The 24,650-nt window shown below is 32.4% G+C and overlaps 2 protein-coding genes across 3 annotated transcripts; one reads left to right on the top strand and one right to left on the bottom strand.

The window, feature by feature from the left end:
• Positions 1-1,315: 1,315 nt before the first annotated feature.
• On the bottom strand, positions 1,316-14,393 carry Snx27 (Sorting nexin 27). 2 transcript variants are annotated; one of them, XM_076398791.1, is made up of 8 exons: positions 13,896-14,393; positions 7,109-7,211; positions 6,836-7,052; positions 5,999-6,192; positions 3,645-3,795; positions 2,737-3,087; positions 2,507-2,685; positions 1,316-2,447 (listed from the first exon to the last, which is right to left on the bottom strand). In XM_076398791.1, exons 1-8 carry the CDS (start codon positions 14,141-14,143, stop codon positions 2,379-2,381), a joined length of 1,512 nt encoding a protein of 503 aa, XP_076254906.1. In that variant the 5' UTR covers positions 14,144-14,393; the 3' UTR covers positions 1,316-2,378. The 2 variants fall into 2 exon arrangements, with proteins under 2 accessions (XP_076254906.1, XP_076254914.1); XM_076398799.1 differs by lacking the exon at positions 13,896-14,393 and adding an exon at positions 10,728-10,868.
• An 857-nt stretch (positions 14,394-15,250) lies between these two features.
• Positions 15,251-24,618, top strand: LOC143194374 (eclosion hormone-like). Its single transcript, XM_076401099.1, has 3 exons — positions 15,251-15,382; positions 21,657-21,768; positions 24,371-24,618. The coding sequence occupies exons 2-3, from the start codon at positions 21,687-21,689 to the stop codon at positions 24,532-24,534; spliced, it is 246 nt and encodes an 81-aa protein (XP_076257214.1). The 5' UTR covers positions 15,251-15,382; positions 21,657-21,686; the 3' UTR covers positions 24,535-24,618.
• The last annotated feature ends 32 nt before the right edge of the window (positions 24,619-24,650 follow it).

The raw sequence follows: 24,650 nt of genomic DNA, 5'->3' as shown, positions 1-24,650 counted from the left end.
CCATCATTTTATTGTTTTCTGCAATATTTAGATGAAAATAATAATTAAAGTTAGGCACAATAAAGCATGGCCCAGTTCAGCTAATGTTCATATACATTAAGATTTGGATGCTGTAATGATTAAACATAATAATATATATATAATATATATATATATATATATATATATATATATATATATATATATTATCGGCATATATAGCAATTTTGCATAGATGTTGATGGCCTACTTGATTTTGTACTGAATTTGTCAGGTGGTATAACTTATAGATACAAAATAAAGTATTGATATGTATTGGTCTTTGTGGAGCATAGGTATGGTTTAAGCTTAATTCTACAAGTGTTCTAATAAGAAATGATGTCTATATGGTCCTCGCTTTTGCACAACTAAAGTATGTCCACCAGCTTAACCTGTATGCAGATGGTGGAAGATTAAAAACAAGCAAAACTTATTAATTATGTATCAAAAATTAAAATTAGGGATAGATGGAAAGTTATTGCCCAATTTGGAAGAAGCTGTTGTTTAGTATGAGTATCGGAGGTAATACTAGACATTTACAATAAACTGCTGGGCCTTTCATTTTTCCAAGCTGGTGCGTGAGGAAAAGGACAAATTTTACAATAAAAATTAAAATCAGACTCTTTAAGTTATTTCAAAAATGTTTCTATATCATCCCGTGACTTACGCACTCTTACAGTATGATATCTGTAAACTTAAAGTAATCCAGATAAGACGCTCAAGTGAAAGGGACGAAAGGGTATTTTAAAAATTCCCCATCTCGAAGAAATTAGATTTTCAGAGCATCCAATTTCCATTCTATTAAACATTAACAATTAGCGAACGAAATTTAAGTGTAACATTGGCTACAAAATTAAAAAGACTATTGAAACAGACCCTGTATTTTCCAACAATTTAATTTCTGTATATTGTTGGATATTTAAATAATTGGGTGTATACGCCACGTGCATATATGGTTGCATAGCCGATATTAAAGTAGTTTCCTGTAAATTATAATGAACGCTTCGGCGCATGCTCGTACTAATGCCATCCGGTCAGGATGAAGATCCCGCCATCTTGATTCATTCTGTGTTGGGACCGAGGTGTTTGTCGAAATAAATAGAGAGTGACTCAGTTGAATCCAGTGTTTTAATAGCCCAAACACCTTCAACAAATCGGTTCTAACAATATAAAAATATTTTAATTCAACAATATTTAATCGCAGAAAACGTGGATTGCCTTTCCGAATTCCCAAACTTAATAAAATATTAATCGAATTGACTTAAGGGTGTGTGTGATATTAAAGAAAAAAACAACATAAATTAGATATTTTTGTATTTAACTGCCAAATATTTCATTGGAACTATCATTAAAGTGATACACTATTTAACTGCTTATAGAGATATCTTCTTCTGTACTAAAATTTAAGTATATAAAAAGAAAACATTACAACTATAGAGAATCTGGTAAATACAAAATTAATACTAGTTACATTATGAATGAAAAACGATAATGTATGCCGGATCTAACCTACGCAGATTGATGATGATTGGAGAATTAATACTCTGACGAATAATAGTAGTTCACCACACCGATCGGATGGTTTATTTTGATTTAACTTTTTCTTCACTCGTTCAACACAGGGATATAAAATATATAAAAACACTTAACAAGAAAAGAGTTTAGATTATTTAACAGGATAATTCGCGACTTCAGACCGATTCATTGCCTCCGTTAGTCCCAGGAGCTTCGGTTAGGCCGGAACAATATTTCTGAGTAGAGGACGAGTTCAAGATGACGCGTCATCTTGTACGGCGACTGTGATACAATGATGCTATATCACGGAAATCTCTATATCACAACTAAAACTTAGACTTATCTGTGTGCAATTCAACGAACACAAAACATAATAGAAATAAATATTGATATCACGATATATACATTACACGTTATAGGAAATGGATAAATATGAGGGGTGCCCATTAAAAGAAATAATAGAGAGAGAGAGTCCTCCTAATGGCAACACGTCTCCGTATCAGAGTTGTCAAAAATGTTTCACTATGTACCCTATCGATTCACTATAAGAGAAAAATGTACATCTAACAATTATTCATCTATCTAGGCTATGAACGGAAAAACAAATAAGAAACGGAACGGTTTCGATAATATCAAAGACACTCTCGATAGTGCAGAATTGACTATGTTATTCTTCCTCCTGTCAGCTCCTGTTGTTAAGATGAATCTTTAAATGCAGAGGTCCTATTTGACAAGTTTCCGTGTTGACAAACAAGACCCCTTCGTAAGTGACAGCGGGAATTCTTATAGTATCCTGTTTGTGGTGGTTGATAACTTTAGCTAGTGGAATGATGGGATGGAGGTGATCAGTCGCCTGTTTCCAACCATTTACCCTCCTCTATGATTCGTTCAAAGCAGTCCATCAAATAAAAGTACTGAGGAAAAAATGAATTACCCTACATTGACAATACCAGCTTTTTAATATGGTACTTACATAAGGGGTGAAAATCTTCAACCAACGCGGTGTTTTGTCCTGCCGGTTGTACTTCAAGCAGAACGCGATACCTTCTTCATCCACCTCCCATTGTCTGATGGTGTCCCATTCCAGAATCACAACTTGACTCTCCAAAGACCCATCTTCCTGGCACGCATGTAATTTGATGCCAGCATTCCCTGGAATTATCCTTTTTACAAACAGATGGATTTGGTTTGTTACACTCTTACCTATGGACAGCACGACGTGACCTTCCTTTCGCGAGTCACAGGCACAATGTGGAAACACCACCTCGCCGTATCCGGGTAGTTCCCTGGCCAGTTTGAGGTACTCCGTCGCCCTGGTGTTGTCCTGCAACGCTTTCAGTTGATACAAGCGTTCGCCCGCGTTGATGTAGCCCCGATTCACTTCATCCACCGCTTGCCAGAAGATGTAGGACGTAGCCTGGGCGTCGTTCATCAGAGTCAGCTCTTTCTGGATGGAAAACAGCCATTTCCTCACCGAGAGACACGTGCTAGTTGCGGTACTATAATTTTGGATATACAAGTTGTGCGGATATTCGGTAGGTTGTAGTTTCCTTTCTGTAAATAAAATAATAAAACATTTACTTACCTAGAAGTAGAAATGATAATTAAAAAGTTAATACAACACTATATACTTGAAGGATAACATACAACTCTATTTTTCAGAGACATAAATCACAAAGACCTAAATCTGACGAGTGAAGGTGGACGTTGAAAAAATTCGCACTTTAATTTATTGCTTTAGCAATGGGTTCTTTGTGCAGCGTTAAGCAGGAGAGTGTTTTTTTTCCGCAAATTGGGTCTTTGCGCACGAATTCTTAATGAAGAGATAATTTATTGAAGGAAATTCTTTTGTTTCTTACTTGACTTTTTGGATTTATTTAGACTTTTTCTTTTTGTTGTTTAAATGGTCTGAGAGCATAACGAAAATTTTCTATATAGATGATTTTTTTTTTGAGAAAATGTCACCTATCTTTCAATTTTTTCATCGGCCACTAATGAATATTAAAAAGTATTATATTTAATGAAAAGATACAGGGTTAGTTTCAAATGTTTTTAGATATTTTTTAGTAAATTTATTACCTACAGATCAGTTAAATTCTGTCCGCACTTACCAAAATTATATTCTACAATTTCAAACAGATAAAAATACTTGGAGATCTTTTTGCTCATCCCGATTTTCTTCACTATCGCGTCGTAGACATCGTCCGCATTCGCGCTCCTCTTCAAAGTTACCGTCACAACGTCTCTATCAGGAAGTAGAACCTGAAATGAACAATTTATATCAACACCCATGCCAAGATTGCATTAAAGAAAAAAAGATGTCCTGGGATTAGCTTTGATTGTTTTGCTAAAACGAGTTAGTTTTGTGTGATTCTTGTGATTGTTGATTTGGAGTTGCCACATCAAAACATGAATATTAGGCGTAGATTAAGTGTTTCTCATCACATTTAAACTCTAATATTATATGGCATTATGTTATTCAGTAAATTTAGTAAAATACCAAATATATTTAAGAATAGGCATGACCAAGACAGTCGCAGGATTTCAGTTTTTCTTCGTAATTTGCCAGAGTCTTTAAAAGTTTTATATTCACAAATACCACAAGTTAAATTAAGTTAGTTAGTTATTTAAAGTTTTTTTAGTAATGCGCCGTGGATATTTGTGACGTGGAAACATTACAATGTTGCCGCATTAACTCTGAGTTTTAATTCAGTTTGACTTTGACATACAAAAAATTCTAATCTAAATAAAATATTTGAACAAAAATATTACCAAATATAATTTATTTTAACATTATATTATATCTAAAAACTACAGTTAATTATACAGCCACAATAATTTATAGGTAAGAGTTGAAACCTTTTATCACTATTGCTTTCAAGAATTTTGCATACGTCTGACAGCTGGTCGCCGTCCGGTTGTCAAATGTAGGTTAATTATTTAAAAAATTAGTTATAATCATAGAAAAAATAATGGTTATAATTATTACAGGTTATAAACCGGCAAATATTATTTTAGCCTTTTATTTTGGTAAATATTAAATGGCTCCGTAATATATCTTATTACTTTGTTTGAAAATGCCGAAAACAATACATATTCAGCCTTTTGCCGGTAAATTCCGTTAGAGAGGTAATTATTGATGATATTAAATAATGTAAGTCCCTACAATTTTATTGATAATGTTTTTAGGGGGTCGCTGCCGTGCTAAATATTACTGTGGGTACTATGAATAACATCGCTTACAAAATGAAGATTAATACGTTAGATTCACCCAAGAAAACCCGTCTACCTACAAAGTGGGTAACGAATCTTGACCATCTTGATATTGGCTCTATTTGAGACCAAATATATGAAATGTATAAGAACAGTAAGTACACAAACTATTTTATGGATATAAACATAATTTAATAAAATTATTTTAGAGAAAATTGTCTCTTTGGAAAGTATACATAAAAGAATTAGGGACATGTAGCTTGTTGAAGGATGTAAGACATTCTTTCATGCACTCTTACAGGGCATAGGGTTTAAATAGTGTAAAGATAACCCTCTGAGAGGTTTAATGGAACTTTCAGACATTACCTTAAAAAGAATTCAATTAAATGCATAAAATAATATAAGAAACTTGAATATTTCAAAATGGTTCATTGTGGCACTCTTGGCAAGACAGTAACAAAAAAAGTGTAAAGACAATAAAAATTGAGGGAAAAAGGTAAAAGTTTCAATAGCATTAAATTGGGTTTTATTGGTCATTATATTTATTAATAGTTAATTGCAGATCTATTGCTGGTCGAGAAGGATATTCCATCAAAAACTGTTTGGATATGTGGAGGGAAGCATTGTTAACCTTCGGTTTGGATGAACTCAATAAGATATACAAAGGAAGTAATTGATAAATGGTGGAATCTTAAACATGTTTTGGACAGATTAGAAATTAACAGTTTAGTGATTGACTTGGACAGTGAGTCGTAAAGTGAAAGTGTCTGAAGGAAACTTTCAGGATATGTGATAATGATGTGCAATGCTGGAAATTCCTAACACAGAGTGATGAGAGTGGAAACAACTAAAGGTATGCACATAATTAATTGAATATAACTGGTATCGTAAGGCGTGAAAGATTTGTGGGCACAGATATGATTGTAATTGTTCAAAATATTGTACCTGTGTTCTTAATAGTACTTTTAAGTCCTTCGATAATATTTTTGTTCAATTATTTATATAGTTAGTTTTTTTGGAAATGTGTGGATAATTTATTTATTTATTCTTTTGACAAGCTATGCAAACATTTTTCAACTGTTAAAAGTTAATGTGTGCTTTGGAAAATCCTAGCATATCCTCTAGAAAAAAAATCCGATAGATTAGAAATACATTATGCGATCAGAGCTGATACTAAAATCGATTATGCAAAAACCAATCAGCATCAATTAATCCACTTGAACTGCTTTAACCCCTGACCGAAAACGATTACCTTGAGATCCACAGGACTGCTGTTGTTCTCGTCGTCATGATCCGTAAGGAACTCCTGCATGATTTCCGATTCAGCTATCACCCGTACCGCGCATATCCTCTCCAGGTACTGTTCTAATCCTCGTCTTCTAGTGTCCAGTTGCTGTTCGCTCAGAGTGAACGGCCATTTGCCCGGCAATTTTGGGAAATTGTAGCCTAAAAGAAAATACATGATAAGAATATATTGTTCCTGCAGTGAATGCATGTTTCCGGAAAAACATTCTATTCAAAATCGCGCCAATATGTTCGCCAGTGCCATGTGACGTCACGTCTATGTAAATAAACCATAAATATTAAGACTCAAAGCATCAAAATAATTTATATTGCATGTTAAGTATAAATTTATGAGTGTATAAGTGGCGTGTGGTACAATAAACATTACTTGTTTACATCCTACACCGCAAGACAATGCAAATTAAGTGACTCAATTAAAATACTACAGAATATTTGCCAGTCTCCTTGTGAAGCAACGTGGTACTGCACTAAGTTAGCGGCTTCGTATAGTTCGATCAATTGAAAAGTCCCCGGCCTACCATAGTAAAACACATTTTTTGGCAAAATTAATTTTTATTTAACATAATTCCCTTCTATCATATTATCATTTGTGATGTTAAAACTTATTTACATTGAAACTTGACGTTTCTAACTTCAGTTGAACAAAAGTTTTTGTTTGAAGCTAGAAACTGACTCACTATTAAAAAATTAACTCTTAACCTGGCAAATTAGTTCTTGTATTGGTGAGTCTTTGAAAATCGAAAGGTTGAAAACTATAAAAACGAAAGGGCACTTTTATTCTTACCAATAAATTCTTTCTTAAGGTCATTATGGAGTTTGGCGAACTCCCGGTACCTCCTGGAACAGAGATGCCTTCCCGCCATGTAAATGTTGAACGCCACGTATCTTTCGCCTCCCCGTTCATTGTAGTGATAGTCAGGTATGCTGATGGGTAGAGATCGCTTCTCGCTATAGTCATAATACACCTGGTTGTCTTCTGAAGGTTCTAGCCGTTCCGCTTCCTGGAAGAAACGATTTTCCAAAAGTGTCCTTAATTAAATGATCAGACGAAACCAACCTGCTGGGTGACCGAAATCACCGTGAGCTTCAAGACGTCGCCCCCGGATTTGATGAGGTCCACTACCTGTTTATGGGTTGATCCTTCGACGTTCACGCCATTCCTAGAAAGATTATCCTTTTAAATGGCGATATTTACATAAAAACGTTAAAATTATTATACAAGGTCTTCACTGGAAAAGATCACATTAAGCGGGGTGGTGGGAGGGTTTGACATTTCAATTTTCTTGTGAACTAGGACTGCTTATATTCATTTCGCGAAAACCAGAGTGACACAAACAACACAAAGAGAAAAAGAAATATGCTATTATTACTATTATGTCTATTTTATGGTCGCGTAACATAGATATCCTCGAGAGGTTCCAGAATGAAGTGTTGCGAGTCATCCCCATATTACGTGTCCAACAAGCTGAGTCAGCGTGATATCCCCCATAGAACACATGAATGTGATTTGAACTGTTAGTGTGAAGTACTCTGAAAGACTATTAGTGCATCCCAATGCAGTCGCCAAACAGTTAAATGTGCACGATGATAGTGAAGTGAGTAGGCTCAAACGCAAATTGCCATATAAACCGATTAATAGACAGATACATAGAGTGAGATTTAATAATCTCTAGAATAAGTTAAAATAGTTTGTAGAATGAGCTGGATAGAGTTTAAAATAAGCTAGAATAGTATCTAGAATAAGATTTACATTATAAGTTGTATAGTAGATCACTTACTGAAGTGATCTACTACATGTCAGGATAGTTATATTATATAACTGAAATCATATAATAATACTTATTGCTCACGGACAGATTGTTGACGTTCTAGGAGATATAATCTAAAAAAATATTTCATTCGGTAAATAACCTAATTGTCAAGTGCAAAATGTGATACGAATTCATACAGTTATTAAATCTAATCTTATATACGTATATAAATCAATATCCACTTTTAAAGTATTTTGTTGATTATATCATTTGTATTATACATGTATTAAATCAACAATATAAGCTGATAATGATAATAATTAAAATATCATAAATTGTATATTAATTTGTTTTTTTACAAAATGTATAGTATAAATTACATTCACCCAGAATGTACAAGCTAAATATAAATAATTTTCGCAAAAATGTGTATACAAGTTGTCTCAAAAGAAAGATTATACTTTTTTGAATCGGGATGAATGTTATGAATGAAGTTTAAATTTCGGTAGAAGAACTTCACAATCAAGTAACCAATTTACGAAACAATATAACATCATCAACATCATATTTATTAGGTTATTCATTAAGTTTTACGAGGACAGAAAAATGTATTATAAATAATTAAACTTGTAGTAAACTGGTAAACTTCACTAAAGTGAAAATGGAAGAATGTAGATATAGAGCTCCAACACTGATTATACATCTGATAGAAATAAAAAGGTTAGATCTGGTCGATATGATGGAGGTTACAACAATATTCATTATGGTCTTTTAGTAGAGCGAAAGGATGCATTTTTATAAACCTTGCGTTCCACGTGCTCAAAAAGGTGGAAATAATAACACCGCTAAACATCGAAAATGTCTTCTATTATCTACATTTTCAGTTTATGAGAAATTCTGTTTTTGACATTGACAGTGTTAACTGTAGAGTCGCGTAAAATGATAATACTATTGCTATAACGGTGAATTTCATTACACTTTTATTATTGCAATTGGTATAGAATTCCTATTTTAAAGAATAAAATTTGTTGCGACGACATGTCTGGGAAATAAAATTTTCCTTTTGTGACGACTGACCACTGGTCTTAAATTAATATGAAGGTAAAAACTTGTTCATTATGGCTAAAAAATGCTACCAGTGACTCTTGCTGAACCTATGATTTTGCGAGGATATACAAATCAAAATAGATTACTTCTATTTTGCTTGATGGCTATAAAAGTGTATTGTGAAAGGATTGTTGATAAAAAATCATATGTTGCATATGATATTCGACCTATATATTCCAACTTCAGGCACTTTACCCTTCCTTCTGCAGCCCAAATGTATAAGAATGAAGTAGAAAACATCAACTTCGCACGACCATGGCTTTGAAGAATATTATGCCAATAGATTGAACCACTAGAAATCGATTCACTCCCATTCGAGATCTTAATAGCTAGGATCAAAGTTACAACAATGGAATAATATCAGCATTAGGAGAAAACCCAAAAAAACAGCCATGTCATGAGCCATCAATTAATCCTTTCCAGATCTAACCGCCTGCTAGGTGCTTTTAACAATTCAGAATGTAATTTATTCTTCAAAACTTTAATCTATAGTGTAATAGGTTGATTGAAAAGTCCCCAGCCTGACACATAGGTGGCGCTACTAGAATAAAATGTTTTTTAGTTAGCCCTAATCCCCAAAAGATGCGTGTATAAATATGACAGCTGTAGGATCATTAGTTTGTGAATTATAGCATTTTGAGTGAAGCAATTTTTATTATTGTGCAAAAATGGATAAAATATTGCTTTTTGAAGGGAAAAAATACATCAAGGATTGGTGTACTATGTTTAGACATGGTGAAATGAGCACCGAAGACGGTAAACACAGTGGACGCCCAAAAGGGGTTGTTACCGACGAAAACATAAAAAAAATCCACAAAATTATTTTGAATAACCGTAAATTGAAATTGAATGAAATAGCAGACACTCTAAAGATATCAACTGAATGTGTACATCATATCATTCACGAACATTTGGGTATGAGAAAGCTCTGTGTAAAATGAATGCCGCGCGAGCTCACTTTAGACCAAAAACAACGACGAGATAATGATTCGGAGCAGTGCTTGAAGATGATCAAGCGTAATAAACCCGAGTTTTTGCGTCGATATGTGACAATGGATGAAACATGGCTATCATTTCACTTCGAAGAGTGGACTGCACACGATGAACCCGCTCCAAAACGTGGCAAAACGTAACAGTCGGCTTGCAAGGTTATGGCGTCGGTATTTTGGGATGCGCATTAAAATTTTTCATTTGACTATCTTGAAAAAGGAAGGACCATCAACAACGACTATTACATACTGTTATTGGATTGTTTGAAGAACGAAAAACGGCCGCATTTGAAGAAAAAGAAAGTGCTGCTTCACCAAGACAATGCACCGTGTCAAAGATCCATGAATTGGGCTTCGAATTGCTTCCTCATCCATCGTATTCTCCAGATCGGGCCCCCAGCGACTATTTCCTGTTCTCTGGCGTCTGTATTTTGTATCACATTTTGTATATTTTGTGTCTGTATCACCCTTAAAGGGAATTATGTTGAATAAAAATAACTGATTTTGCCAAAAAATATGTTTTACTATGCTAGACCGGGGGCTTTTCAACTGACTTGTTATAACAAACATTAATTATTAACAATCATTTGTGGTCATATTGGTTTTTACTACAAACGCTCAATTTTATTTCCTACTGCAATTTTAATTTACTCCTTTACTAATTTAGAGGTAATATAGGAAGCAAATTAGGAGAAAAACAACAATTGCTAGACCCAAGTACTGAGTTCACACCAGTTTTGATTCAAAATATATCCAATTTTCATCCATAAGGAAAAAATTAAACGAATAACCTGTATTTTATATCATATATCTTTATGAAGAATATTACCCTGCAGCATTACTTCCCGGGTACAAATGACAACTCAACATTTCCTGGTAACACCAATACTATCTTAAAACGACGTAGTATATGACAATTATCGATAGGTAAAACAAACACAGTTCATTCTATACGAAATCACAGCGACAACTGACAAGATATCCTGCCCAATTCATTACAAAACAGCAATTCGTATAATATTAAGTATTAATTAAAACTTTCTCCCCGTAATCGGCCGGCTCGTTGGTGAGATAACAACCTCACACAACAAGTTTCCTTGATAAATCGCAAGAAAAACAATCAAAAGGTCAATTAAGCTCTCGATTTAGGACATATTTTGCACTTGATACCGTGCTGATAACACACAATTTCTTTACTGGATAGAGATTTTTTTATTCGATTCCATCTAGTTAGCTGCCTCCCTTGTATCATAATTTATTAAAATACTTAAAAATAGTTAATATTTTGTGAAACATACAAAATAAAAAGAAAAAATATAAAATTATTTACACAATCTATATAGAAATTTAATATACTTATTACTTTTCAACAATATTACATACAAATTAAGGTATTTTAACCTAAATGTCAAAAAATTATGACTTGACAATTGTCTCTCTTGAAATACTTGCAACAATGTTTTAACACTGAAAATCGTTGCTTTTAGGAATTATTAAGTACTTCTTTGACAAATCGTACACGTTTAGGCAATTCTAATTCCAAAGAACTATTTCTAAAACAAAAATCCCATGGACATTTCGTCGAATTTTAATCAAGCAATAGTAATGTCGGTAATTAAGTCATCACATTGCAAAAACAAGATCAACAATTCAACATTTCATAATAGTATTAAAATATAAAACTGTAGCACGAAAAAAAGTACATTTATTTCTTTGCTTACTTTTGGGAACGTATTATTTAGAATGAAACAAAAAATACTTGTTTTGTCGATTAGGAGCTGTTTAAAGTCATTAGTTGGACCCGGAATGTATAAATAAGTCTGCAGCGAACATAAATCAATAAATTCTCATAGCATTCTGGTCCAAATAACATAATAATAAACGTACCGTAAAATAAACAGTAACAAAAATATTACTTGTTTTATTTCTGTAACTTAACGTGAATTCGTAAAATTAGTAGCAAATTGAATTTAATAATAATTCGGTTTTTATAGTCAATAAATATAGCTAAATATTATATGAATGAAAAAGTAATCCACGTTTTTAAAGACATACAATATAACGAGTTTCTTCAAAATAATTTCGCATTTTTTAAATATTGGCTCATTATTATGTCATCGAGGAATTTACTCATTTAATTGTCTCGTCTAGTTTTTAACTCTACATGTTTTTCGTATTTGTTCGTCAAAATAGATATTTAAATCAGCGTTATTTTTTGCGATAATTGCCAGAACTATAATTCAATTATTCAAACAATCCTCTAATATATATCATTTATGTTTAAAATATCCCTCTATGACAGCTAAGAAATCTTAAATAAACGAAGATACTTTTTGAAGTGTGAACAGCCAGAAGTCGGAGGAAATTGAATCTGGCGAATAAGATGGATGCCGAAACAATTCGTACTTTCATTTGCTGATTTTTGGTGATAGTGTTTTGGATTAGGTGCTTTGTTTTGATGAAATACACCGATCATTTTCATTTCTCGTAAGTTATTTGTGAATGCTTGCATCTATAATTCATCTTGATTTCGACTGCACATCTTGGCGTCAGTTTTTTTTTTGATCGAGATCATTCATGAAGATGAAAGGAAGAAAATCCTTTTAAGAGTCCTACTAAAACGGGTCATATTTAAAATAAATTAAAAATCTACTTTGCGTGTTCAAGAAAGGATCGAAGAAATCAACGTTAAAACATGTCGCAGATGTTCTGAAGATGGCTGAAATTATAGTGATCCGGAATTCCTTGAATCCCGAGAAGAAAGTCCGCATAACGACATTCTTAGACGTAGCTCAAACTTTTGCAAAGGTTTAGCATGAAAAACTCATCCACCAGCTTCAGAAACTGTTAACAAAGCAACGTAATGAATTATTAAACCCTTACATCTCACATGTAAACATAAAATATAGCGACAGTTTATACAGTCATAATTGCGGAGAAGACTCAGACATATAATCAAACTGAAGAAACCAAGTATATTGGGGTGAATTTTGATCTAAAACTCATCCCAAGAATGATCACATAAAAAAGCACTACATTGAAATGGAAAATATGTTGTTTAATCAGAAAGAAATCGCAATTAAAAATAAGTTGTAAAATCTACAGTAATATAAATAAAATGCCAGTTTTCCAGAATCATCCATTTCCATTTTCATCCTCAAAGACTTTGAGAAATGCCGTAAATTATCAGGTAACTACTATCATTCAGGAAATCAAGAAAAATCGTAATAGGCCATTAGAAGATACGTTACTCTGATACCGAAATATTGTAACCCTTGGACAACACTGGAGTAGTAGTACTGTACTGTAGTTAAGTGTATATAATAGAAAAGACACAATTAATACTTGAACGTTCTTACTATAGAACGTTTCTAGTTCTACGAAATATACGGTGATCATAGAAAATATGCAACAGTCGATGTTTTAAACAAAATACACATATATAATATACAATATAAATAATTAAAAAAAAACTTTTTCCTAGAGTTTCGTAGGTAAGCATCCAATCCAGGATACTAAAGGTTAAATATAATGTTCCTTGTATTGACATTCAAAAAAATATTTACATTATTTGTACAATTCCAATCACATACTTGTGTGACTTGTGACTGATAATATAAATAACAGTTACTCAAACACTGGAGATTATCGACTACGAGACGAAAGGACAGATATGTCATAATAATCAAGTTCACGGTCACAAATTCTTTAAATCTAGAACCTCCTATTTAAAAATGTTTCATGGTACCGAAGAACCGCATTCGCAGAAACGATGCGACTCTTGGTTTCGATCGATGTAACTGAAAACGTCGAAACAATGGTAAACGCAGCCACATGACAATAAATGTGTTTGCGAACTGGAATCTAATATACAGATAAAACAAACCGCGATTTATGTTAGCCATATGACAACACGGCTTTACTGCGACAGCGGGCCGATTCAAGAAGTTTCACGGGGTGTTTGCCGGCTGATAAAAAAATCAATACCAGAACTTACACTTCGAGAATGCGGTCCCCCTTTCGGATACCGGCCTGTTCGGCGGCACCGTGGTCCAGCACGGCGCTGACGTGCTGCAGGGGGGCGTACAGTTCGCCGTTGATGCTCCTCAACTGGCCCCCTTCACTGACCTGACCGCGCACATTGAACCCGAACCCCGTTTCTGTCTTGTTGATGGTCACTACGCGGGGCCCGACCGGCAATTTCATGTTGTTCGGCGTTCGGACGACACGGACTCCGTCGGCCATATTTCGATATCGGAAGGAGGCGAGCGAAAAGCCGTCGTTACGCGTTCACATTTCCCGACGATGCACACAATTTCAGGACTGGAATGTCCCTTCCTGCTAGGCGACGGTCCAATCGGTGCCACCGCCGTTACTGACCTTGCGCGTTTTTTAGGCTGTGCCGAACCGTACGGCCTTTTCGTAAATGCAACGGATTGACCGTCAATGAACCCGTTTGGCTTCGGCTTGTTTGCACCCGAACAGCTGATAACTGTCACTCGCTTGTTCTAAAACGCGTTTACGGAAATCTGTAACCGGTAGACGAATAGTCTACACTGTCACCACCAGATGGAGGTGATTTCAATATTTTTTTAACCCAAAATATAATTCAAAAATATATAGAAAACTATAATTTACGGTAAAAATAGTTGCATAGCTTTACAAATTATATAAAAAATAAATTAATTCTGCATAGTTATAGAATAGAATCATGTTACTAGTTAAAATGACAACATAATAAAAAATATTATAAACACAGACATACCGAAAATGTTTTAGATTTAAAATATTGGCATATAATTAATTCTGTTGAAATTTGATATGTTGCAGTCTATTAAATGCTAATTAATAAATTGTTTCTCTATATTTAATTTCTATATATAAATTTAGAACCTGTATTTTCCTCCACTCCACTCTCTGGAGGCGCCATCTACTAGTCAATAGAAATAGTAATATATAAGAGGAATTTTATTACATGGGAGTAAGAATAGGTGGCGCCATAATATATGGAAATAACTTAGTAATTCCTGGTATTAATATTTTTTTTTAGTGAAAATATTAATAAAAAAGGTTTCTTTTAAATGAAACAGCAGGAACAGGAGATGAAAGTGCGACATGTTTACAAGATTTAATGGTTAATACGGGCCTGAAAGTAACAATACGTAATGTGGGTTTCTAGATCGGAAATTTTCACGTACCTTTTCGGGCTGTTATGAAACCGAAATGACTGCAATAGTTGCTACCTAATAAACAATTTCGACATGTTTCTCTTTCAAACTAAATGGTCCAGCCGAACAAGATCGCTTATCGATGAAATTTAATTATCGTTTCTTTGTAGCTGCGAAGAGAAATGTCGGCTAATACAATTGCAGATGTCCTGCCGCTTATGCCTAATGGATATCATGGATAAAAAGACGAACGCGTCGGATATGGAGCATCAGTTCCTCCAGCTTCTTGGTCTGTCATCACCCATTCTCATCGAAAGTAAGTTTGTTGTTGTTATCGTTCTTTGTCGTGTTCGAATCCGGCCCTGTTTCGACACCATAATGTAGTACCTCCAGTTTTTTTACGTAACAGCCATCGCAATATAAGGAAACGGATCGAATAAGAATAGATTGCGGAAATACGATCAGAAAATACGAATCAGCATCCGCTTCTTGTTCCTTCTGGCCTTCGTCCCGCCGACAACACTCTAACGTATTACTTTTTTTCATAAAGTTCAGCCGAAACGCGAAATTTTCTGCCGTCTTCTGCGATCCGTACGCATAAATCAATCAGTTTTTTTCAGCCAGTCCTACCTCACATTGTCTTCATTCAGGTGTAGTCGCTTAAACGTCCAAACCAGAACGGAAATCGTTTCCTTGTATACGAGGGTTTATTTCGAATTCATTTTTAAAAAACGAACACATATTTCATGAGCTCTATATTCTATATTTGTTTTCTGTTTGTATAATATTTATTGTAAATGTTTTCTGCACGACATTCTTCAGGCATAGGCTTCAGGCTTACTAGGGATGGGGAAGAATATCGATATATTATTATATCGATATAATATTAATATCGATATATTATTATATCAATATTTTTCGAAAAAAAAACTCTTTGCCAATATGTTTTTTTGCCGATATATCAATGAATCCAATTTTTCGAAATATTTTGCGGAAAAGTAGTTTAATAGTATCGAAGTTTTAGTTGCAAATAAAAATATCGACTACGATTTTCGAATTAGAATATTGAACTTTTGTTTTGAGATTTCTCCATCCCTGTTATCAAGTGAGGAAAGGGGAGATTCCATATCCCTTTTGTGTTGAAAGGTAGGATTGCTGTACAAAAAGTTCGATACGAAAACCTAGGGTTTTTGAAGAAGAGCATCGAACTTTTCTTTTGATATATCTCGCCCCACAGTCAGTAAGTGAATTTTGTTATGAAAAGCAGGGTTGGAGTACAGAAATATTGATACTGTTAAAAATAAGTATGTCGAAGTATAAATATAATTTTTTTAAATATCAATATATCGAAATATCGATGTTTTTTCCACAACTGACAACCCAAGTAAGATCTAACTATGTCAAATTTAACATCAATCATCTGTCGCCTTATTTTCATCTTCATTATTTTATTTCAATTAATAAATACTGAAAATTGCATCAAAAGATATTAAAAATAATAAATAACAACGTAATAAATCTATGGGATTAACGATAATTTAATTTGGATTTTATTTTGTTTTTGAAAAATTATTGTTAGTTTTATGTTCATATTTATAGTGCTTTCAATAAAACAGCCAATGCAGGTCATCAAAATTTATGATGCAACGTTGCCGAATCAAACCTAAAATTTTGCTTACTTTTAATCTGACAACAAAATTCTAATATAAATAAATTAATTAAACAAAAATAACGCTATAAAATATAATTTATTTTAACATTGCAGTACATCTAATGCATATTTATTAAAGGACATATACTATAGTTAGTTAAACAGTCACAATAGTTTGTAGGTTAGAGTTGTTTTGTTATATTTACATTGACATATGACAACGGTGTCGATCAGTACCAACACAAATCGATTTGGTTACATGGCGGACACATTAGAGACACCATCAGTTATATTTATGATGCTGTAACGCTGCAATGTTGCCACATCAACTCTGAGTTTTGGTTTGGTTTGTCTTGGAGCTATAACAAAATTCTAATCTAAATATAATTACGAAACAAAAATTTTATGAAATATAATTTATTTTAACATTATAGTAAATCCAAAAACTACAATTAATTATACAGCCACAATAGTTTATAGGTTAGAGTTATAATCTCTTATCACTATTGCTTTCAAAAATTTTGCATACGTTTGACAACCGGACGACATTGACAGGCTCAGTCGTTAACGTGTTCGAACAAATCAGACAGCGTTTTGTCATTATGACAGCATAAATATTGTTAGATTTATATTCATATTTAAATACGATTTTTCTTCTTTTTATATAATTTCTTAACTTCAGTTGTTCCATTATGTCAATCCTAGCAACCAGGGGTGTACAACTCCAATGGTAAGTAGTGGGACAAAGTTTTGCTTAGTTCAGTTATTGGCGGCGCTGACAACGTGAATTTGATTCGTTAGTTTAAAATAGTTATGTGAAAGCCTGTAAGGAAAGTAGTTTGCTTTGATTAGCCTGCTATTTCGTCTAATTACTTTGTGACGTCACATTTATTGGCCAATAGTATTTAAATGAAAATCAAATTTAATTTTTAAAATTAATTTATTAAAATAAAATCTTATACAAATATACATTAGTGTAAATAATATGAATTATGAACTCTATTCGAGGCAAAATTAAAATATCTATAATTCTTCTATAACGCCTTCCCATATTTGTTTAGTGCCATCAATTTTATGGGATCTATTAAGAGTTCTAACTTATATTGATATATTGAAGGTAAACTTTAAATCCTTCCCTGTTTATATTGCATTAATTTCATTAAAGCAAAAATACAGTCACACCTCATAATAACTTTTAAAATTTAGTCTTGAAAATCATTATGGATTGGACGGTTGAAACACTAAAAATTTATGTTTTTTAAAGATATTTAGATTTTAGAGTATTTAATCTGTGGAACTACTTAATATAGAATGTAGACAAATATTGCATGTAATCTGTTTTCCAGAAGTTTTGTAAAATAGCCTGAAATGAGACTAAAATACAATATTAGACTTTTGTTTTTCTCAGAGTAAAGTTGTCTGGAACTGAAAATATAGACTCAACTGGTGATTTAACAACCTCAAGTGGTACTAGATCTCCCGTTAAAAAAGAATGTAAGTTATCTAACATGTTCATCTTCTTCACAATTTTCTCCGGGACAATGATGTGGAGAAATTGAAGTGATGAAGGGCCCTTTTAAAGATTTCTCGAACATACTAGGTAAAGGATGCTGTTTCTACCTCCACGACCTGTAATAGATCCAACAAAATTCTTTAAGCAATCTTGGGTAAGATTTGTTAAACAAATGTAGTTATTTGCAAATTTAGACGAAATAGATTTCTTTAAGGTAATAAATCCCCTAAAAGTAACAATTAAATTTTTAATTGATGGCACCGTAATAAATATTTTCTTAACAAGGCAATAAAATTTAAATATACAATAGCTCTACTATAAAATTATTGAACACTGATTGTTCTAAAAAGTTAAAGTATTACAAATATTTTAGGGATATTTTACAATTAAAAGTAGTATTTATTACTACTAATTATCCAGTTATCTTAATTATTACTTTCTTGTAAGACTTCTTTATGTAGAGACATCACACTGACAGCATACGAACAACTTGATAGATTAATTGAATTTTATTACTACTAATATCTTCATAAGTAGGTTTTGATTTTCTGTAAACAAGCAATATATAAACAGATATGTCGTAGATGGATAATTTTATATGTACCTGACAAAAACGATGTTGGATATGTATGCACAGGTAACTAACTGTTCGTGAAGGAAGGGTAATTCTAAATTTTTCACTTAAATGTCCGTGACAGACACCATGACGTTGATATATTTGCATTGTGGTTTATTCAGGTAACTTACTATTATTTACTTGATCAATCCATTTTTGGAAAGGAGCGAGATCATTCTTTGGGAAACGATGTCTAATTTCCGTAGTAGATTTTTACCCCGGTACACTACATCTTTTACTACACCGACGCATTGTCATCAATTTTTATATTATTACTCCATAATAATTAATGTAAAACTGAAAATATGCACAACGTAAAACGAAGATTTCTTGAGCTAAACAAAAACCAAAACCTTCAAACAACAAACTTAAAAATGGACGCCCATAGAAAATGCTGACTTCACACAATTTGATCGACCAATCACGTTCCATGTTAGTGGCGGCACCAGGAATTTAAACTAGCCAGTCACAATTTGCGATCGCAGCGCTACCGTTGATTGAACTAAACAAAACATTTCCCAAAGGTCGCCTATACCGAGAAATTCTATTTTTAACTTATATTAAGCATCCAAAAGATATCGAAATTAGAAAAACGAATTTAGAAAAAATATCGATATATTTCGCCGAAATTTCTATCCCTAGTTATCGATGTGTTGGGCCGTTGTTCTTCAAATTAATATATCGATATTAGAAACTTTGAAGGAGAGTACAGAATTTTTTTTCTGGGATATTTCCCAGTCATCGAGTGAATTTTGCGTGGAAATAGTTCGATATTGTTAAAAATAAGCCTCGACGTTTTTAGTCGATATATCGAAATACATATTTAAAAAAATATCGATATGTTAAAGATATCGATTTTCTCTGCGGTCGACATGCTTAGTAGAAAAGGGGAGGGGGTTATAAGCTATACCTCCAAATATTTTTGAACAAACATTTTTGTATTTGAAAATGAGAATAGTAGTGTTATATTTAGTCGAGTCATCCATGTAATTCAAATTAAAAAATCATGTAACGTTAAAATTAAAATAGCAGTTGTTTACCTTTATATATATGAGTATTATTTAAACTGACATATCAAAGAACATTTCGTATCTCGCCATTCGGACTCTAATAATAACGTTTCATAAAACCAGATGAATAATTGACTAGTTTAAAAAACTATCTAGTTTGCTGTGATTATTTGTAAACTATTCACTCTAAAGACAACATATTTAAAAAGTGGTTTGCTATATATCGTAAAATTAGCAGAATCGAAGAGACATTTTGAACTAGATATTTTAGGATATAGATTGATAAGATTTAGTACGTCTCAATGTACTTTCAATTAAAATATTTAGACTTTTATTTCATTAACAGCAGTAAATCATAATAATTTTAATTTTATTAAGAGACAATGTATACATTAGTGACTTTTAAGGAATTCCTAACCTAAAAATATTGACATTTTGTTGTTGTTACATATATATACATAAGTTATATTTTTATTTACCTTTATATATAGGGGTATTATTTAAACTGACATATCAAAGAACATTTCGTACCTCGCGATTCGGACTCTAATAATAACGTTTCATAAAATCAGATGAATAATTGACTAGTTTAAAAAATATCTAGTTTGCTGTGATTCTTTGTAAACTATTTACTCTAAAGACAATATATTTGAATAGTGGTTTGCTATATATCGTAAAATTAACAGAATCGAAGAGATATTTTGAACTCTTAAAGTTATGTTTTTAGGATATAGATAGATAAGATTTAGTACGCCACAATGTACTTTCAATTAAAATATTTAGACTTCTATTTCATTAACAGCAGTAAATCATAATAATTTTAATTTTATTAAGAGACAATGTATACATTAGTGACTTTTAAGGTATTCCTAACCTAAAAATATTGACATTTTGTTGTTGTTACATATATATATACATAAGTTATATTTTTATTTACCTTTATATATATAGGGGTATTATTTAAACTGACATATCAAAGAACATTTCGTACCTCGCGATTCGGACTCTAATAATAACGTTTCATAAAATCAGATGAATAATTGACTAGTTTAAAAAATATCTAGTTTGCTGTGATTCTTTGTAAACTATTTACTCCAAAGACAATATATTTGAATAGTGGTTTGCTATATATCGTAAAATTAGCAGAATCGAAGAGATATTTTGAACTATTAAAGTTATGTTTTTAGGATATAGATAGATAAGATTTAGTACGTCACAATGTACTTTCAATTAAAATGTTTAGACTTTTATATCATTAACATCAGTAAATCATAATAAGTTAAGAGGCAATGTAAAATATTGACGTTTTGTTGTTGTTACGTATATATACATAAGTTATATTTTAAATTTTAATTAAAATAAAACAGATAATTTAATTTTCATTAAACTTTGTTTTAAATATACTCGTACTGGTATATAATGATTAATGGGCCAATTTCTAAGAGATATCGAGTAACTTAACGTAAATAAATTTAAGCGAATACCGGCCTGCTTGTAAAAGTCCGCTCATATTTCTTCTTGTTATAGTACATAACAACAATGAGCCAATAATATTTAGATCGATAAATTATCAACAACCAAACCCAAAAGATTATTGGGAAATTACCATCGGACGGAGTCTTGGTACATTTCTCTCAGACTCACCTTGGCTAGTACGCACCTGTTCGAAAAAAATTTCTTTGTTTCTATAGTATTTAAAAAGTTGATTTAGATTATGTTCCGTTTTAGTTATTATCCACCTTTCCCGAACATCTCGCGACCCTTGCGCGATTGTTTATTGTTTCGTTTATTTGTCTACAGCTACCCTCTTGATTGTTCGGCACACCGAAGATGTCCAAGATGAACGCCGTTTTGTTTGCTGTTGCATTTATCGTATTGGTGAATCTTTGGATTGTTGAGGCCAACACTATTGGTGAGTAGAGTCTATCCAAAGATATTTTGTACGTACGTCATTTAAATTTGTGACGTTAAAAGCTCGCAATGTTGTCACATCAACTCTGAGTTTTAGTTCAGTTTGGCTTTGACATACAACAAAATTCTAATCTAAATAAAATAATTTAACAAATATGCTGTTCTCTAATATAATTTATTTTAATATTGTAGTAAATCTAATGCATATATTATCGAAGGTCTTAAAAATACAATTAAGTACACAGCTATAATAGTTTGTGGTTAGGGCTGTTTTTGATTATATTTAATTGTTGTAATTACATTTTGATATCACTGTATTTCTCCTTCGTTTGTTTTGTTAATATCTGTATACACCTTTCTTGATAAAACTAGATTTAACCGCTGCTTTCTCCTTTATGCATTTGCTATATCTGCAAAACAGTTACTGTTCTTTCTTTCTTTTTACACATCACTACATAGTATAAAACAAAGTCGCCTTTTCTGTCCCTATATCCCTATGTGCGCTTAAATCTTTAAAACTACGCAACGGATTTTGATGCGGTTTTTTTCAATAGATAGAGTGATTCAAGAGGAAGGTTTATATGTATAATACATGCATAATATACTAAGGCAACATTGCTAATTTTAGAGGTTTCTAACGTGATGTCGTAAATTAACCTATTTTTTAGGCTTATTTAGCAATTAGCAAAAACGCTGCCTAACCCTACGAGTTAGATCAAATTAATGTACTGCAGTATTGTACACCATAAAAAGGTCTACAAAAAAGTCCGCGATGGTATATGTTTATCTTTTAGGGATAACCCACATTAACCATTTTTATTGTTTACTTTTTACGTGAGAAAATGGCTTATTTACGAAGCTATTTTAAGCAATACGGCATTAATCCTTATCGAATTAAGTACCTTAAATACAGTGTGCAATTAATATAGATCAATATGGTTCCTTACAGCATTTAAATTAAACAAATATTTTCGGAGATATTACAGATTTAAAATTTGCGTTTAAAAATGTGTAATGTAATAAAAATTGTATGAATTTAGATATTCCAAAGATAGCAGAAAATCTTTATAGTAAGTATAGGGGAAGAGGAATTGTTTTACTCCAAATTTAATGCGTGCAGGCCAAGGGCAGTAATGAATGAACCAAAAATACTGGATCGATTTTAATCATGTTTTCATTGAGTGACATAGGCATATATATTTTATGCCCGTGCAAAGTCGGAGCGGGCCGCTATGTTTTTATATACAACGTTCATATTTTTTCTGTAATGTATTTAATTTAGTATCAGCATTGCAGTTGCTAGTTTTAACCAAATGCGTATATTATGAACACACATATCTGTGCACATAAGTCTTTTACACTCTACAATAACATTTCCTGCAGTTATCATATAATAATTATATACTCAACTTTACTTCTCCATTCTCATCACCCTGCCCAAGAAGTTGGCAGCATTAAATCATATCCTATTCAGAAAGTTTCATTCAAGTGAATAAGTAAGTTGTTAATTTCCAAACTATCTAACGTTTTTTCACAATTTCACCATTTATCAATTTATTCTTCAACGTGTCTAAGTTCATCCAAACCGAAGGTGTTATTAACCATTTCTGTTTCCAACATGAAGCACAATATATCTTCAATGAATTATTAATAAATATTATGATAAATAAACCTAATCAATTGTTATTTCAACATTTACCTTTCTCCATCAACTTTTGTTGTCACAACACTATTTTTATTACGACCTTGCCATAAGAGACTATTCGGTATATTGGCCCCATTCTGAAATATCCATGTCTCATCTAAATCCATATATCAAAATAATAAGTCTTCATTTATTTTATTATATGCTTTTAAAGATTGTGTTCTTTTGAAAGCAATATCCGGAAGTTCGGTTAGAGCTCTTCGATACTTTTCAGACGAACAATATCCTTTGAAATAATTGTATTAAATTATATTTGTATTGCAAAAGTACTCTGTTTTAATACATCATATACTTAATCTTTGATAGAGCTAACATCAAGCTGATTTTGATTATATTTTTTATTTTTTGAGATATTTCAGTGGCCGTGTCCATACTAATATTCAGTGCAGCTGTAACACGCTAAAATATTTTCAATAAAAATCGCAGCAAATTAATATTTAACAGTAAAACTGCTTACCTCTCTAACGAACTGTACTAGTAAGAGCCTCCATTATCTCGTTCTTGTTCACATTAACTGATTAGAGTCGCAATCGGTTCTGTCTGGCTTCGGAATTTTCAATCAGACTAATAATAAGCAACGATTTGAGATGTATCAAAACAAGCAAAGCATTAAAATAACATTTTCCGGTTTATAATCTCTTATCACTATTGTTTTGTAGAATTTTACATACGTTTGACAGCGGGCTCTTTTTAACTAGAATAAAATGAGAAGGAAAATATTGTCTGATTCTAAAACAAATTTACAAATTGCCACAGGCAATACATTAAACATCTTGATGACGTATGTAGAAACTAAGTTTGGATAGACTATACATTGTTTTTTTTTATATAAACAAGAGAAAGTTTTTCCCACCCACTAGATTTCTGGAAACATTTTCTTCGATTGTTTTATTTTTAGGTGTATGTATACGGAACTGTGCTCAGTGTAAAAAAATGTTCGGACCCTATTTCGAGGGTCAACTTTGCGCTGATGCCTGTATCAAATTCAAAGGAAAAATGATCCCCGACTGTGAAGATCTGACGTCCATAGCACCATTCCTGAGTAAATTCAGTCAGTATTGAAGACAGTAACTGGAGCTCCATGATATCTCGCATATTAACGACAGTTTTTTTTTCTGTGATATATTTTTATTGTTTAATGTCAAAACTAGGTTAATAAATCGAAAATAAAACTACTT

Source organism: Rhynchophorus ferrugineus, unplaced genomic scaffold (assembly GCF_030347505.1).
Source record: "Rhynchophorus ferrugineus isolate W39M unplaced genomic scaffold, kcgeb_rfMv2 rfM1, whole genome shotgun sequence".
NCBI lineage: Eukaryota > Metazoa > Arthropoda > Insecta > Coleoptera > Curculionidae > Rhynchophorus > Rhynchophorus ferrugineus.
Note: the sequence above shows the minus strand (reverse complement) of the source record. Positions and strands in the feature narration are given on the sequence as shown.

What these genes read in the sequence shown, in the direction of transcription:
- Snx27 (XM_076398791.1), bottom strand. Translation starts at nt 14,143, where the DNA reads ATGGCCGACGGAGTCCGTGTCGTCCGAACGCCGAACAACATGAAATTG. An exon ending in AATTGTAGAATATAATTTTG is followed by an intron (nt 3,088 to 3,644) that starts GTAAGTGCGGAC and finishes TTTTATTTACAG; the next exon opens with AAAGGAAACTACAACCTACC. An exon ending in TCACGTCGTGCTGTCCATAG is followed by an intron (nt 2,686 to 2,736) that starts GTAAGAGTGTAA and finishes GGATAATTCCAG; the next exon opens with GGAATGCTGGCATCAAATTA.
- LOC143194374 (XM_076401099.1), top strand. Translation starts at nt 21,687, where the DNA reads ATGTCCAAGATGAACGCCGTTTTGTTTGCTGTTGCATTTATCGTATTG. An exon ending in TGTTGAGGCCAACACTATTG is followed by an intron (nt 21,769 to 24,370) that starts GTGAGTAGAGTC and finishes TTTTATTTTTAG; the next exon opens with GTGTATGTATACGGAACTGT.